The 16,904-nt window shown below is 48.1% G+C and overlaps 1 protein-coding gene across 1 annotated transcript in view; it reads right to left on the reverse strand.

The window, feature by feature from the left end:
* Nucleotides 1-1,243: 1,243 nt before the first annotated feature.
* Nucleotides 1,244-16,904, reverse strand: part of MEGF9 (multiple EGF like domains 9) — a 57,108-nt gene continuing 41,447 nt past the window's right edge. The window contains exons 3-6 of the mRNA XM_063353238.1: nucleotides 15,025-15,164; nucleotides 11,361-11,504; nucleotides 10,199-10,471; nucleotides 1,244-6,256 (exon numbers count right to left, since the gene is read on the reverse strand). Coding sequence (XP_063209308.1) covers nucleotides 5,802-6,256; nucleotides 10,199-10,471; nucleotides 11,361-11,504; nucleotides 15,025-15,164 — 1,012 coding nt within the window. The 3' untranslated portion in view covers nucleotides 1,244-5,801. The remainder of the gene's footprint in view (nucleotides 6,257-10,198; nucleotides 10,472-11,360; nucleotides 11,505-15,024; nucleotides 15,165-16,904) is intronic.

Genomic DNA, 16,904 nt, shown 5'->3' on the forward strand with positions numbered 1-16,904 from the left:
GGCACATTTGGGGAGATTACGCTAAATCCTCGTACCAAGAAGCTGATTTGGAACAACGCCTTTCTACTTTACAAGGCAGCCGAGATCCTACCAACTCCGAAACAAAGTGATGAAGGGAGTCTAGGAAAGAAATACTTATGGTAGTGTAATGGTATGGATGAGGTGACCACAAACTCCCAAGGAGCAGGATGAAAGGCAGCTGCTGTGTGCTGTGGCTGAAGTGTGATGGTGGGCCTGAGGAGGACGGCACGGACGTCGCCGTGAGCTGAGCACGCGTCCTCTTTGCCACTCTGTACTCAAGTCCCTAATCTGGGTACCCGGCTCAGCATTGTTATGGTTCTGAGCAAAATTCCTCCTAAGCTAAGTCATACACAATCAAACTGTTCTGCTAATGCAAATCAGGTCTCAATAAACTCCCTGGAGTTTCACTAGTGTGGCCCCCGCTTATATAGCTCTGGCTTAGTTAAGCATTGGAATGAACACTTAGTTTGAATGCTCATTTAATGATGCTGACTTACCTCTCCCCGTTCTTTGCTTAATAAGGGCCGAAGAGTTAGACATAACATTCAGCAGGAAAAACTAGCCTTTAGCATTTGCATTTGCTTCTGTGCCAAAAAAATGAGTTTCCTAACACTGACAAGTGAGAAAGAAATGCAAGTTTTCCATACGTCCTTTTGCAGACACGACCAGAACTGTTCAAATCTATTGACGCCACAGATGTGGATTCAGAGTATCTGGTAACATAAATTCCTTTGAAAGACCCATTGTGGTGATGAAGAAAAACCTGATACAATATCCTCTTCCAATTTCTAGCTTTGCTCTGTACGTTTCATTTCTAATGACTGCATACATCTCTGACAAAATATGTCTATGTGGGTATTACAGACAATAACGGGGAAATAGGCATTGACTGTCCGGCTACCAAACATGTTAATGAAAGTAGCTGAAAGCTGGAACGGTTAATAAACAGACATAGGAGATTATAGGGCTCATTTTTTAGATGGATTATCTGACACAGAATGTCAACTGTACTTATGAATATCTGATGTTAAAAAACATTTTTGTGCCAGGGTTCTCATCTCGCATACAGGGGTATAATGAGGGAATAATTCTCTTGGAACAAATATCATTACTGGGATGAGATCAGATTCAATCCTTTAGGTTTCAATGCAGCTCTGGTTGCTATCAGTGGGAAGACTCCTGCTGAACCACAATGAACAAAAAACAAATTCAAAAATCCAAGTGGCATAGATACAAATTATATACATTTATTTTTATTCATTTTAAATAACATTCTTCTGTATAAATTCTGACATATATTCAAATCATACACTTTTTTTTTTTTTTAGAAATGCATTTGTAAGCATAGCCTATGCTTAGGAGACGCCTTATTTGGATGTGTAGTAAGACTGATGGGTTTCAATTGGGAGCAAGTACAACTTGTAAGGCCCACATTTTTCTTATTTTAATCCATTCCTCTGACACACGAAGAGCAGAGTCCTGTGGGAGCTCATTTTAAAACTTCACTTTAAAGAGAAACATATTTTTAGGATTCAATCTTGTATCCTTTATTTAAAGGAGACTGTGCAAACTTCCTGCCGCATTTCCATTGCCTGTCACATTTGAGCTAAAGCCGCTGTGTAGCAGCGGTTAACTGGCCCAGGGTACCTGAAGGATGCTGAATACATCCACCCCTCTTTCACAAATGGCTTCCAGCGTGCTTCGTTTGCTCAGCCTGCTCCAAGGGAATTATCATTCCAATGGATGACATCTCCTGACAGCTCCCCAGGGCTAGCGCTCCATGCAGTTATTTCTAGCTACAGTGGTTCATAAGATTCGAGATCATCTATCCACATTAACCCAATCGCTTTTTTGCATGTCTGTTGCACTCTGTGCTTACCAAATGCTCTCCTACGTTGTGAGCCGTCCGGGCTGCCCCGTGCCTTTGGCACGTCATTGCTTCTTGCCCTTTATCCGCTCTGTTATATCCTCTTGCCTTCAGTTACTTGACTGTGGAACTGGACTTGCCCTGTCCAGACCAGCTGGGTCCACAGGGCCCTCACGACCCTGAGGACTGTGCCTTCAGAGCTCGTTTCCCGCCTTCCCCCAGCCCTCACCTGCCTTGTCGTACCTTCTCTATGCTCTACAGCTACCGTACCATGCCATCACCTGCATTTCTCCATGACAGCCAGGCAGCGGCATGCCCAGTTAGAAGGTGATGCATGGTGGCCCTTCAGGAAAGCTATGTGTATCTGCATTGCCACATCAGCCGTAGAAGGCACCAAGATGCCTTCCCCTTGTCTTGCTCGCTTCTGAGTTGGGCCTCAACGCAGCCCGGTAAGTTGATTTCTGAGTTACCTGCCTATACCCCAACATGGTGTAGGGTAAACCTCAACATCTGGGAAGCTTCATGACAAGTTATAACATGTGGCAGGTCGGTGGTCCTGGTGGCCTTTGGTACCCTGGCACAGGTTTTTTAGCTCTGCACCCCCTCAAAATACAAAGCCAACCTAAGCTGACTGGAGATATAACTAGCTCAGCTTCTTCCTCACCTCCCGTGGTGCCCAGGGGCCAGCTGCGTGATTGATGGAGAGAGGAAGGAGGATCCAATCTCACATCACCAAAGTCGAACAAGAAGCTGTTTATTCTTTCTTTGCTGAGGCATCAATCTCCTTTTATACATGTCGTTCCTCTATGCCAAAGGCCTGGTTGGCTGGAGATGGCTGTTTTTTTCCTACTGAGTCATTCTGCCATCTGACAAGCATTGTCCCAGTGCCACATGCCTGCTGTGCTCCAGTCCCTGCTAAAGAACATCCTGTGCTTTCCTCTGCTGTGCAAACCCGGGCAGCCAGGTCCCCCTTGCCCAGCCAAGCTTCCCATCACATCTATGGCACCCGTCTGGATCGCTTCGTCCAGATGTGCGACCCATAGACAACAGCACAGCTGTACTGCCCTCCCTCGCAGACTGTAAGGCGTCCTGACCTCCTCCTCTTTCCAAACCCGGGGCTCAAACACAAAGCCTTGAAGCAACTTGGAGGTCAGAAGCAGCCCAGATGCAAACACCTCCTGCGCTGCAGCAGGAGGGCTCAGCATCTCAACTCACCCTCTGGTTTTGCAGATGGTCAGTATTTCTACAATGTGAGAAAAATCAAAGCCTATTCCTGTTACAAAGCAGCCTACAGTCATACCAAAATTTGAGGAAGAAGCATTCTGTGGCAAAGATGAAAAGATGTAAAATATTTTGGAAACATTAAAGTGAAAAATCTGGCCTTCACTTTGCCTGCCAGCATTAGCCCCAGAAGCTAACGCTTCCTAAATTACCTTTCCCCGCCCCATGAAGTGACCAAGTGCAAGTATATCGCTAAATCAGCACTGCTAAATAATGACAATTTTTAGGAAATTTTGTTTCGTCACTATTCTGCTCTTTAAAAGTTTGATGAGTAACTCGAGGATTAGCAATATCCAGATTTTCTCCTCCAGTCCTCCCCCGTTTTATAACTAAAAGTAACATTGCTCTGAATGACATCAGCCAAGTTTATTTCCTAAACCATGGGACCATTCTACCCTTGCTCATCCTCGACTATTTTCCTTCTCACTTGCCGTGCCTCATCTTTAAATCAAGCAGCAAGCTTTTGAGGCAGAAATGGCATCTTTGTGCATGCGTTTAAAGCACCTATTCCCCCCCTCCCACCCCCCAAAGTCTCCAATGATAAGAAAAGCCTCCATGCAGCACCAGAAAGCAAATAAATAATTACCACATTCTTCCTACCATTTCTCATCTTGAGAAATATTTATTTTTGCCTGGCTCTGAGGATGCATCAGTCAGCTCCTGCTGACCTTTAGCAGGTACTTCATTTATCCTCAGCATCAATCGCTTGCGAAGCACCAAAGGGCACAGCAATGCAGCTTTAGTTCTGAGGTTGGTCAGGAGTCAGGTGAAATATTTGTTTCACGCCCTGCTTAAATGTAATGGCATCGATTTTCACGGGTCGGCCCTGGCGGCTGCCCGGCACGGGGAGGGCACGGTGCCCGCCTCGAGGCAGGCACATGCAGGCTGCGGGTACCAGCGAGGAGCTCCATAGCGCAACCTCCCTCTGCTGTGCTGCCCATGAGTTTTTCTCCCTCTGCTAACAGTCCGCCAGCCCCCCACAAAAACCAGGGGAATCGGTAAAACCTAAAGTCCCCCATAGTTTTTTTTTAATGGCCAATTCCCCACCACCAACTTGTGCTACATACATTTCCTGCAAGCATCCATGCGCTTTGAGCTTTTAAGCCTAGAAGCGCAGATCGGCTCCTGCGAGCTCTTCGGCTGAAAGCCGTTTTCACCCAAATCCAGGAGATTTTCGCTTTTGCCCTTCAAGAGGCCAGGAGGCTGCGCTCAGCCCTCCGGCATGTCCCCCGTCACCGCGTCAGCATGGGAGAGGTGGCACGAAATCCATCCACGTGATGAGCAGCCGCTTCGGAAAAACTCGGCCATCGAGACCAGGCTCTCAGTGCACTCATGACAGTGTATTTGCATTTTGTATGAAGACTTAAAAGCAAGTAACAGAATGGTACATCTGATTTTTGGACACCGACTAGGCCCTAGTTATGGCGACACTGGGTTCACTCTGTATTGAAAAGAATGGGAAGATCTGGCAGATGCAAGTAGGGAGCACTCACATTTTCCCTAAAAAAGAAAGTTATTCAATGACACTAGAAGAAAAGCTTTAAGCAGTCGGTGTTTGCCAGAGTCCCAGCTCCAACAATATTGCCATCTAATTTACAGTATTTTAAACAATCCTCATTTTTTTTTCTTTTTAAACAACGCCACTAACCGCTGTACAATTAAAATCTAGATGATAAAATATGACTTAGGGAATAGGGGAGGTTGGGGAGGGGTTCATGGTTTTGTTGTTGGGGTTTTTTTGGTTGGTTGGTTGTCTTTTTTTACAAATAATTACAAATACAATCCCAAGAAGATATATTACATTTTATATACAGAACACACCATTTCTATCAGGGTAGGGTATTAAGCCTAGCTTTTATTTTTACACGGCAACCCTGAGATGTCTTGTCGTCTTCCCTTGCACAGAAACTATACAAGTTCATTAACTCCTTCTAGAAAAAAAAAATGGATTGCTATGTTTTAATAGCATCATCACCCTGTATAAATACTCAGAAAGGGAAAAGTTTAGTCTTTTCCCTAACTCCAATATTTTCATGATTTTTTTTTTTTGTGTTTCCCTGTTTAGTGGAAACTGCTAATGGTGACTTTTTTCAAGTGTGCAACTCACTCCTCTACCTGCCTTTTGGTCGTACAGTGAACAATTATTTCCCTTTTTTTGTCCTCCTTTTCAAACAGCTTTCTATCAGGAACTGATATGAAGCCTTTGCAAAGGTCTTTCCTGAAAATCCACTGCGAATTCATGAGCTACTTTTCAGACTAAAGGATGCGAACGTAAGTGTTAGGTTGGCTGGAAATCAAGTAGCTCCTGATTAATCCTGGGGTACTGCTTTCTCACCCCACCGCCTCTTCACCAAAAAAAAATATTTTCAGATCAGCATAATCAAGTCTTTAACAACAGTGAATTCTATGGATCTGCATGGAGAACAGGACACTGAATGCATTTCACCGTATTACCTGAAATTCGGATCTACTACACTTTTTTCTGTTCACCTGCAAGCTACGGCATGCCCAGCATTAAGAGTACCTGAAGAGCAAATTCCTCTGCGTGGAGCCTTGGCACGGATCCCGATACCCCTTCAACAAGCCCTGTTAACTTTTTTAAGCCAACTTTGGAATAGCTGGATCATTTCTTCTAAGCTTTAAAATTATGCATGGGAGTCGTCAGCGTTAGCTGTCCGTTCGGTGCAACTTCATTCCCATCATCTTCCAGCAGCCCAGAAACATCAGCGTTGGGTATGCTGTCGTGGTAGCTGCTAAAACTGATGTTGTCCTCCTTGAGTTCAATGGTCCAAAAAGGAGCGTTAAGTTTTCTGTTTTGATACTCACGGTACATGTAGACAGCACCCACAAAGCCCATTAGTAGGACCACAACAATGATGATAACTGTCAAAATAATTATGTTAAACTGAGTCCACGAAACATCTGCGAAAGCAGAGGTGCTATTGTCAGAGGAACTTATGGGAAATACGGTCTGTATAGTTGTTGGTGACAACGTACTGTTTATCACTGCCGTTGAAAATGATGTCGCCTTGCTGGCATTTGGAGCAGAAGTTGTAAACTCCCTTGTTTCTGGGCCGAGAGTGGCTTCTGCAGAACAAATAAAAAATGATCAATACAAATATGCTATGTTGGAATCAAACACAAACATCAGAGATTTGACATTTATATCACAGTTATTACGGCAATTAAGTCTACACTGCTAAAGCTGGTAATTTTTCAAAATAGTTTACAAAAATGGTTAGCAGGGTTGGGTTTGGTTTTTTCTAATTCTTATTTATAAGTGATATATTAATGCTTATAAATAAGTGCTTGTTGCCTGCAGCATTCCTATGAAAAGTGGTGATGGATAGATGGGTGCAGTAGGCAAGATTCAGTGTTAGATACTCATGACGAAGGCAAGGCACCCAGTCCAGCTCATATTCAGCCTGTGAAAACGGGGCTTTACGGAGCTCAGCCAAAGTTTGGACTTCGAACCTAAGGAAGGCAGAGTTTCACTCATCTACGTGGGCTGCACAATCAGGCTGGGAGGACACAGCGACTCCAGGAGCTTAAACCTTTCACAGTCACTACATCACTATGTTCACAATATTATTATTTCTGCCTTACCCGTGCTAGAAGATAAAAAATTAAAAAATGAAGTATGACTATTCCACTGTCATAGTGTTTAGCAACGTGTTTCAATATTTACACTGCTAAAAGTACAAAATAACCCCAATTCTGCATTTGAATGCAGACGTCATGCGCAAATCTCACGGAAACCCCCAGTCTGCGTACCCAGAAGCAGAAGGTAATCAAATCACAACAAAAAGAGACTGTGGATGTTCTTATGAAGCTTTTGAACCCAGCAGAAGCCAGTTTGGATCCTGTTTTGGTTTCAGCTGCTGGCATACATCTGCACAAGAAGGATGAGAACATGGGAACTACTGGACCGTGCCACATGGTCCATCTTCCTCTGCAGCCTGTTCCCAGGCACAAAATAGCCAGGAACCTGCCTTGCTTCCAGCAGACATGGGATAACTCCCTTCTCAGACCCTGGAGTCGGTGACAAGTTAACACTGGAGATCTCGTAAGTGGGATGCAAATTCATTACGCCTTCTTCTGACCGGTTGAGCTGTAGACCTCAGAAAGCACCAGAACAGCCTGAGTATTAGGCTCCCAAATGTAACTAATAAAGCATTTTCTTCACGGGAAGAACCTGATCTATTTTAGATTCCCAAGTCCAGGCAGCAGGAACCCTCCAGAAGCTGAAGCCTCAATTGAGCAAAATGTTCTCTACACCTATTGCTCCACAGGACTCTCTGCACTTCTCTCTTCCATTTCTCTTTCTGCTATCAGAAATGCAACTTCATTTTCAACCCACTTACAGCTGCAGCAGTTACAGCTGATGGGGCCGTGCTGTATTGATCCAGCTCTCCTGAAGAGAACATCTACTAATTACGACTGAGGAGGAGAGTCACTTCCGAAGGACTAATTTTGCACTAAGTTGCATCTCCAATGGCAACAGGAGCTGGAAATACTCAGCTCGTCTCCTGCCACGGGCCCTCGGGGGAACTCCCACGAGTTAACTTTGGGCTGTCACGTTCCAGGTTCAGGCAGTGGAGAAAGAAACTCCTCTGGAGGGCGCATCACACATCTCATTTAGGCTCCTACTCAGAGTCCCTCCCTGCAGCAGCTCCTCTGTTCTCTGCAGGTCCTGCCTTAGGTTGATAAGGATGTTCAGGATGCCGAATGCCAGCAGGAATTTCTCTATGGGCTAACAGGCAGAATTTTGCAGTAGGAAGCGACGTGACAGGAGCAAGAGGTTCCTGGATACAGCTCTGGGAGAAGGGCATGAGGAATTCAGTCATCCTTTCCAAATTCCTTCATCAATACTCAGTTCTTGGCAAACCCTGCCAGTAGCTATAATTAGAAAAAAAGCAGAGCAGAGACAATGGCTGATTCACCAGCAAGGAAACAGGACTTTTCTGGGCTTTATTTGTGAGTCAGCATCAGCTAAGTGCTGGCAGGGGGGACATGGGTGAAAACATTTCCTGGAGCTGCCGGTAACGTCATGGTGAAATAGTGCCATGCTCTGACCGTGGACTGTCGCTTCTGGGCCATGATACACACAGCGATGCCTTTTTCCGCTCGCCAGGGCCGTGCCAACCCTCCAGATGTCCTAAAGCAGCTCCTTGAGAGCCGCAGCTGTTCAGTCAATGGGCCGCTTTGGCAGCTTTGACGTGAGCGTCATCTCCAGCTGCTCGATTGAAATGAAGTCTCTGCAAAGCTTCTGCTGCCTCCTGCCATGAACGAGCACCGGCAGGAGCCAGGGCCGCGCCAGCAGCCCACGCGCCGGCTCCCGGGGACGGCTGCGACGCTCGGCTGGGTGGCATGGTGCCACGCTGCATCACTAAGTCCTTGCTGCTATGCCTCACCATCCACCCCAGGGTCGGAAACTACTGACTTTGGTCATCCCACTCCTCCTTGGAATATTCTCTCCATCAGCCTTGAAAGCAGCAAAATCTTGATCAGGTTTAAGACGCTGAGCAGCCCCTTTGGATACTTGAGGTTGGGTTTAGCTTTGCCCAGGCTGTAACAAAACACGCTGTCTTATTTCAACTGCGACAACTTAGAGTCTGGGTGATGGTTTCACTCTAGAAGCCACTCAAATGCACTATCAGTTTATGAAAATCTTAACCTAAAACTAGTTAATGCACAGTACCTCACCATGTCAATTATTTTTAGGCAAATTGTGTGTAAGAAACTGGAAAGAAACAGTACGCCTTTTTAATTGCTTGGTAAGAAAGGGTTAAAACAGGTGTCACGGAAACAGGAAAGTGAGAAGAGCATGTCCCAGTCCCTTTGAAAGAGGACAGTCTTTCCCCACATCAGGAATTGCCTGTAACGATGCCAGGAAATTAAAACGAATGGTGAAAACTGCAAGTACACAAGCAGAGCCATACATATGGATTTTAATGGAGCAAGGTCACGTAGCTCTTTGCACAAAGACAGAGCTGTGCAGGGGGAGATAATGGATGACCCGATGCAAAACTGCCATTTCCAGCCCTGTAACGGCTCGGTTACAGCTAATGAGCATTCAACTTTTTTGTATTGATCATCTCCCCGCGCAGAGAAGGACTCTGTGATTACACCTCCGGAGAGCAGCATGGGAGTGAAAACCACATTAGCTCCTAATGGAAGATCTGAATTAAATCTCTGTCGGTGACAAGGATGAATTTGGGCCCAGATACTTTCCTGAACTCTGGCTTCTCTTATCTAATCCATAAGATCGGTAATGTTTCCATGCATGGAGCTGGAGATCCACCTTGCGGACCAACCTCCTGATAACCACTGAAGGAGCAACTCAAGAACCGTTTTCTCCCACTTTACTACGAGTCCTGCCGCTATGCAGTAGCCTTTCTAAGTACCAGAGCTAGTTTGCGCCTGAGATACTGCATGCACCGTCTCGGATTTGGACTGAAGACTGATGAGAGACCCTCAGAGCGGGTACCAGAAAATTCTGGTGTTGACTCTATGTACAATTTTGGATCTCACCTCTCCGAGCTTTGGCTTCCTCACTTAGAAAGAAAAAAAAATAAGAATATCCAAACTTGGCCCGAGTAGTTACTGTTTGCAGAGTATAAGGAGTGACAAAGTTTATTATAAACACCCTTCCTAGGGAACTAGACAGTGCTATTGAATGGACTAGTCGATACGGACAATCCACTAGGCACTAGGAGATCAAGTGTATCAAGCAGTGGAAATCTGAAAACCTACACTACAAATAGCGTTTGTTTTCCAGCTTGTTCACTAGAGGTGCCTGCCACAGTCTGGGAATGAGGGTGGTTACAGAGCTACCTCTGACCCACAGATTTCAAGGCCAGTAGCACCAACGTGTTACAAAGGTCTGGTTTCTCCCCTGTACCACAGGCCGGATGAATCGAAACCAGTATGAACAATTGCCAATATTCCCTCCCCGGCCTTCAGGCAGCTTGCGCCCACCTGAGCCGCCCAGCGAGCTGCGACGCTGGTTTGAGGAGGAGCTTTTACCTTTCTTGGTGCAGTTGGTGCCCTCGGGGTCTCGGACGTAGCCGTCCTCGCACTCCTCGCAGTGAAAGCCCGCGGTGTGGTACAGGCAGCCGAGGCACTCCCCGCTCTCCGGCTTGCAGACGCTGGGTGACCGCGCGGGGTCCACGTTCCCGTTGCATTTACACCTCACGCAGATGCTGTCGGAGTTGTAGTAGCCGTTGTCACACCGATTGCAGTTCGGGCCGGTGTACCCCGTTCTGCATTTGTCACACCTCGGGGCAGTTTCACCGGGATCTAAAGAACACAGAAAGAAACTGGGTACGTGCCACGGCCCCTTGCAGAGAAACACCCGCTGTGGGATCTGTTCTGTGGGGCCTGACCACAAGTCACCGTGACAAATACCAGCAGCCAGCGAGTATCAACCAACCTCAAATTTTAAGCTGAAAATATAACTTTTGAACTGCAGCATTTTCTGTTTCTAGGGGGAAAAAAGCTTGGGGGGGGTTTCTGATGCCTCCTACCAGCATCAGAGAACACGCTTAGCACGTTGCTAAGCAAACAGATTCTTACTCCTGAACATTTCCATCTCAAACGGCCAATTTCCGAAAACAGCTGGAACTACATCAGGGATGTCAGCAATCTGCAACTTCTTGGCCTACATGAAGCCAGGGGTGGCTTCACTGCAAAACTGATTAAGGAAATACCAAAAAAAGTCTTACATATATTTATTACAGCTATGACTTCTCTTGGTTACATCAAAATAGAGCAGGAGGATTGGGGAGTCTCTGTTTGGAGCCCCAGGGTTCAGAAGAGGGTTCAGGGAGGCATGGGTGGCTGCGTGGCACTGCTGGGCATCTCCTGTACCTCTCCTGGCTGTCACAAGCCCAGCAGTTTCTCTCTACAAACCTTTACGGGCTCTTCAGAGCGGGCTGCAGCCTGTCGCAAAGCGTTTCTGATGCCCTCCGCTGCCCAGCTGCTCTCACAAGAGGCAACACGAGCACCAGGGACACATGGTGGCAGGCGCCGCTTCCAGCAAAGTGCCCGGGTTCCCACAAAGAGGAGAGTCACGGGCTATAAACCACCTTGCAAGGCTGATGAGCGGCAATTTAATTGAAAAGAGCTACACGCATTATCACAGAATCATAGAATATCTGAGGAATTAGACCAAAAATGAAAGCCTTACGTATTCGGCAGGTGCCGGTCGATGCCACGGTGGAGCACGGGCAGTGGTGGCAGGCGTGGGCAGCGTGGGGGCTTCTGTAGAAGCCCTCCTTGCAGAGCTCGCAGTGGTCTCCCTCCGTGTTGTCCTGGCACTGCAGGCAGGTCCCTGGGGAAGGGGCAGGAGCACAAGCAGCCGTTCAGCGGCAGGAACTGGAGCAGAACATTTGGAGCAAGAATCTGCACGGAGCGCTCTCAATTCTCACAGCTCACAGGTGATTTTTGGATGCCCTCCGGCCAAAACGTGATCCTGGCCTCTTATGACCTTCTGACAGTCGCCCCCCCTCCCCCCCCTCCACACACACACATAATGTGAAAAAGTAGGTAGCCCCAGCAGAGATACCCACAGCTCATCACTTTAAATAGGTCAGTGCAGGTAAACACATGCTACTGATATTAAATGGTCCTCAAGGAAAGGGGCTTTGGTTCGCATCTGTGCCAGTGAGACGGGATCCTGATGCTTCAAATCCCTCGCTCCCACGAGGGAGTCCCTCCAGTTTATGCCTTTGCCCTTTTTTGTGTGCAGCCACCACAGAGCTGGTGGTCGGGGGTAAGGAAGAGCCACCGTCGTGCTCTGGGGGCAGACGGCTCCATCCCACCACTGTGGCTCCAGCTCCTCCGTCCCCATCCCAGGAGGAACGTTCGCTACGGACACGAGGCAGCAGCAATCACTGACCTTCCCGGAGAAACAGAGGAGAACCGGGGGTTCACGGCAGCTACCCCCCCTTCCTGGGGAAGCCCCTGAATCAGAAAATCGACGTGCTGTGTCGTAGCAGAGCCTGTGTCCTAATGGCCCTCTAAATTGCATTTTGATACTATTGTGACCAGAGGAAGAAAAATCTCCCTAGTTATAAAAACGCAGCCTCTGTCAAAAGCCCATCCATCAACAGGAACATCCTGTAATTCCGCAGGCTCCTCGTCGAGGTGGCAGTGACCCGAGGGGAGCTTATTTGATTAAATCCCGTGTACGAGACTCTGAAAAGGCAACAGCCACCTTCGAGCAAACCCGGGCGGCACAGAGCATTTATTCACTGCGTATATAAGCACAGAGAAGAGAGGCACTGAGCTAATCTAGCACTGCTGAGGGGGTATGGAAAAGTCTCATATCAACATTAACCACAGAAAAAATCCGGAATTAGGTTAATGCTGACTGTGAAAAAAAACCCAGCAGATTTTCTTATTAATATTGGAGGAGTTTGGCTCCCTTGCAAGGCCAACACGCTGCATGGCTCCTTCTCTTCTCTTTCCAGAGCGATGACTCTGCAGCTGAGCATCCCTGAGCAAGCCCGGCGTGTCCTTGGAGCCGATCCTCGCGCCGGGATGGGAAGCAAACCCTGGCAGCTCTAGGGAAGTGGCCGATTCCCCGGCACGGAGGGGCTGGCAGCTCCCCGATGAGCAAGGACGCTCGCACGGCGTCACCTCCCACACGCTGTTTGCTCTTCACCCAACAAGCTTGTCAGACACGAGCCGGTGGTTTTTGTGGGAGAGATGTCAGGGTTAGACAGGAAGATGATCTGCTGGGCTCGGTTTCTCCAATCGAAAACCTCCATCAGCAGCTCCAGCGGGACGCCTGGGACAGACCGGCTCGAGGAAGGTCAACCTGCCCCATCAGCACCGAGGGTGCCTTGAACCGTGCCCTGCAGGCATTAATGGTGGTATAAATCTGGGATCCCACCTGCGTTTTCTGTACAGTCTCGGTCATTTCAGGACCAATGTCTTTCCCATCGGCGGAAATTACTCCCATTTATCTACACTGACCCCGCAAAATGGCTGCGTTTCCAATGAGTCAGCGAGTCGCTCAGCCACGCAAAGCCCGCATGGGCTTGCCGTCGGGTATCGCTGCGGAAAGCCTTAATAATTAATAGCACTTCCCAACCTGATAATGCCCTCGGGAAGGATCAGGCCTCACTGTACCTCAGCTGGGCAGATGCAACCAAACGCCTTGCAGAGACACAACCCGTGGCACAAGGGTGGTGTGGAAGGAAGGGTCGCCTGGGGAGCGCGGGCTGCCCAATTTCCAGCCCAGTAATTTTAGATATTCGTCCTGGGCAGAGGGAGGCCGGGCGGAGATGGTGGCAGAGCCGGCAGAGGGAGCCCGAAGTACAGCATTAATGCAAAAGAAACCTTGAAAATTTGACAAAGACTACACAGAGTTGATGGAAAGCTGGGGAGGTCACACAAAGTGCAGTCTCCAGAGCAGGCTGAGTGCGTTACTTATTGGATGTCGGATCTAATTTTTAATTGACTGTTCTCTGTTCGGGTTTTGTTTGGGTTCCCCCACCCCCAGCAGCAAATAAAGCAGATGGAGGAAAATTTTTTAAAAAAGGGATTTTTGTCAAATCAACAATAGCTCATTAACCAAAAAGAGGGTCTTTCTTTGCAGTGGGCGCTGACAGCCCCAGCAGAAGCAGTGCCTCAACAGCCCCGTCCCGGGGGCAAGGTCTGCCCCGGGTTTGGGTTTGTCGGGTTGTTGTTTTTTTTTTTAAATCAAGAGCGGGGGAAACATCGAGAGAGAAAAAGGAAAAGCAGATTATCTTCCTCCTTCACAAAACCCACACACCCGGCTCCAAATCCGTAACGCAGCTGATGCGCGCACAGCGTTACATACAATCTTAGATCCTTCAGTATTCGTAGGACATAAGCACAAGAAGTTCAGGGTAGGAATGAATGCAATAATTCATCCAGGCAGGACCAGGGCACTGGCTGGGCAGAGTCAGCACCGCGGCCGCCCGTTCCTCTGCAAAGCACACAGGCCACGAGGGAACAGACACCGGTGCAGAAATTGCCCAGAAATACCGTATTTGATGAACTCTGTCTCTCTGCCAGCTATGCAAAAACCCTGCAACATTTTTATTTTTTTTTTTTAAATTATTGCTCCTTTCTCAGCTCCTGCATAAATACTACAGAACTTGCATTTCAGCCGGGAAGTTTTGATGAGAATTTGGATTTTGCAGTGTGAATTTGGATTTTGCTCTTTTGTTTGATTCACGTAACATGGCTCCTCCGGGATCTCTCCTTTCAGCGGAGATGGGAAAGCAATTGAGTTCTCCCCCTGCCCTCCCATAAGCTGTTCAAGCACAGGTGCTTCGACGTTTGCACTCCATCAGCATCTGTGTGAGCGAGGACCGGCCAAAGAAACCATCAAGGAAAATGAACAAGGCAAATTTTATAAAAAGTGGGCAAAAATTAATTAGGTGGTGCCAGTTTTTTCCAGCATTAATCATGTTATCTGTGGCAATAACAGCCACCTTACGTCAGTGCCAGCACAGTATATGTTTCCAGGTAAACAGCAGTTAAACAAAAGCTCCTTAAAAGCCCGTGTTGTGTATTTGTGTAAGTGCAGAGAACAATAGAGCACTGATTTCCGATAGAGACTGCAGAATAAAGGCTCTGCACTGCAGCCTGGGGTAAATAACGCAGCCTTTATTGACTTCCTTGGGAAGAGGACGAGCTCCAACCTTGCCCTGCATTTTAAATTTGGTTTTAAGCTAAAGATTGTGGGTACTCAAGGCATAAAGATGCAGATGGAAGAGGATGAAGGCAGAAGTCTGCTGAATGAAAATGGCAAAAAACAGAGACAGAGGAGCAGAGACAAAGTCTGCACCCACCATGGTGACAGGAGGAGTTACCTGTTGAGCTGTTGCAGGTTTTGGAGTGGTTGTTGCACTGGCACGGCTCGCAGGCGGTTTCGTTAAACCTGTAGTATCCATCACTGCACTGGTCACACTTCAGGCCCGTGACACCATCTTTACACTGGCATTTCCCAGAGCTGCACAGAGAGAAACAAACGGTGAAATCTGGATGTGCTGGGAGGCATCCAAAGTCCAAACCTGCGGTCAGTGTTTCGTACTCCCCTTCCAAAGCCAGGAACTCTGCACAGAAACTCCTGCTGGAAGCGGGATGGGAAACCCATGGGGGGCAACAGTTTCCAAAAAGTGATGGTGAGTTCCAGAAAGGCTGAGTCCCTGCAAAACCGGTTGCCCTGGCAGCAATTTCCAGCTGGGCACAAGAAATCATCACCCATTCTGGAAAGCCATGGCCCAAAGCCATCCCCATGCATCAGCCCCCAGGAGATGCTCCAACAGCCCCTCTCCTGTCCCGGCTTCATCACGCACCAGCCCCGGGTCCTGCAGGACACTGGGACGCTTGTGCTCCCTACGCTTGAATGATAAAAGGGCACCCACATGGATAATCACCTCACCTCCGTATCGGTGTTGAGCAGCATCTCCCAGATTTTCGGGCAAGTGGACAATTCCCTGCTTGCCCTCCGCTTCTCCTCCACCATCCTGTTTATCCCTTCCACGCAACACCCCCACGGCCACCCAGGCAAAGCCCCTCTCCCCAGTCCACTTCTCCTACCCCGCAGGAGCCAGGGAAAGCCAAGAGCGGGTTTTCCCTTCCCCAGTGGTTTCCCCTATAACGAACCCTGTTTACTTGGGCTCGAGGCCGCTGCGCGGCGGGTGGAGCTCCGCAGCTAAAATAGAGGGTATCGGTGTTGGTTGGCATGAGGAAATAGCAGGAGGCTATAAAAAGCAGGAGTTACCCTCATTCCTTTGGCTTTCCATGCCCATCTTTCCACATAGAGGCTTCAAGCCTATCGCTTTCATAAGCGACTTTATATACTAGCAGCATTTAGGCTCAACTCTCAGAGAAATGACAGGAATGGATAAAATGCTGTTTCCCATCACCGCCCCGGCACGGCGACTGCCAGCTACGGCTCATCCCACCTGAAAACGTGGGATCTGCTAACGGCCGAGCCCAGGACGAGAGCGCAGCGGTGCCTCTCCCCATCTCCCACAGCCCCGAGGAAACCTCAGCCCCTGCGTGCGGCACGGGGAAGCCAGCACAGCATCCAAATAATCGGGATTTGGTCTCTTCCAGGTGATGGATTTATTTGCAGCTGCAGCGGACGAGGCAGGTACCATTCACGGAGCCCCCCTCCCACCCCCGGCACACCGCTGGACGCACCCCGGCTTCGCTCTCCTGCTGTATAACCTCCACCCCATTCATACACTTTTTAAATACAGCATTTCAGGGTCCGGTGTGCCTGCAACAAAGATAATCTATTGTTCTCCCTCGCTTCTCCTGGGGAAGGGCGAACGACGCACAATTTGCTTCTAAAAGCCCCTAGAAAGATCTGCTGATGAAAAGGAATAGAGGCTCCAAACGGCTGGATGCGCTGTCGGTGCGGTGTTCTTAATTAAAATGCAGTAGATAGCGATGTTTTGGGGAAGACATCGCTTCTGGTAGAAATTAACATCATTTAGTATTTCTGTTGATGGTTTGCTTGCCAAAGGAAGAGGAAATACTTAACGGCCACCAAAATACGGAACTCAGCCCAAGTGGCTCCACAATTAAATAGTTCCAGAATATGAAACTTCAGGCATATTTAATGGGCTGATTACAAGAAGGAAAAAGAAATACGATGTTTCCTTGCTCTCCAGACCATTATCTGGAATTGCAGCAGGCAGATGCAGGATTCGAAGGGATGCTGTTAAGCAGCTCAGTA

Source organism: Chroicocephalus ridibundus, chromosome 15 (genome assembly GCF_963924245.1).
Source record: "Chroicocephalus ridibundus chromosome 15, bChrRid1.1, whole genome shotgun sequence".
Taxonomy (NCBI): Eukaryota; Metazoa; Chordata; class Aves; order Charadriiformes; family Laridae; genus Chroicocephalus; species Chroicocephalus ridibundus.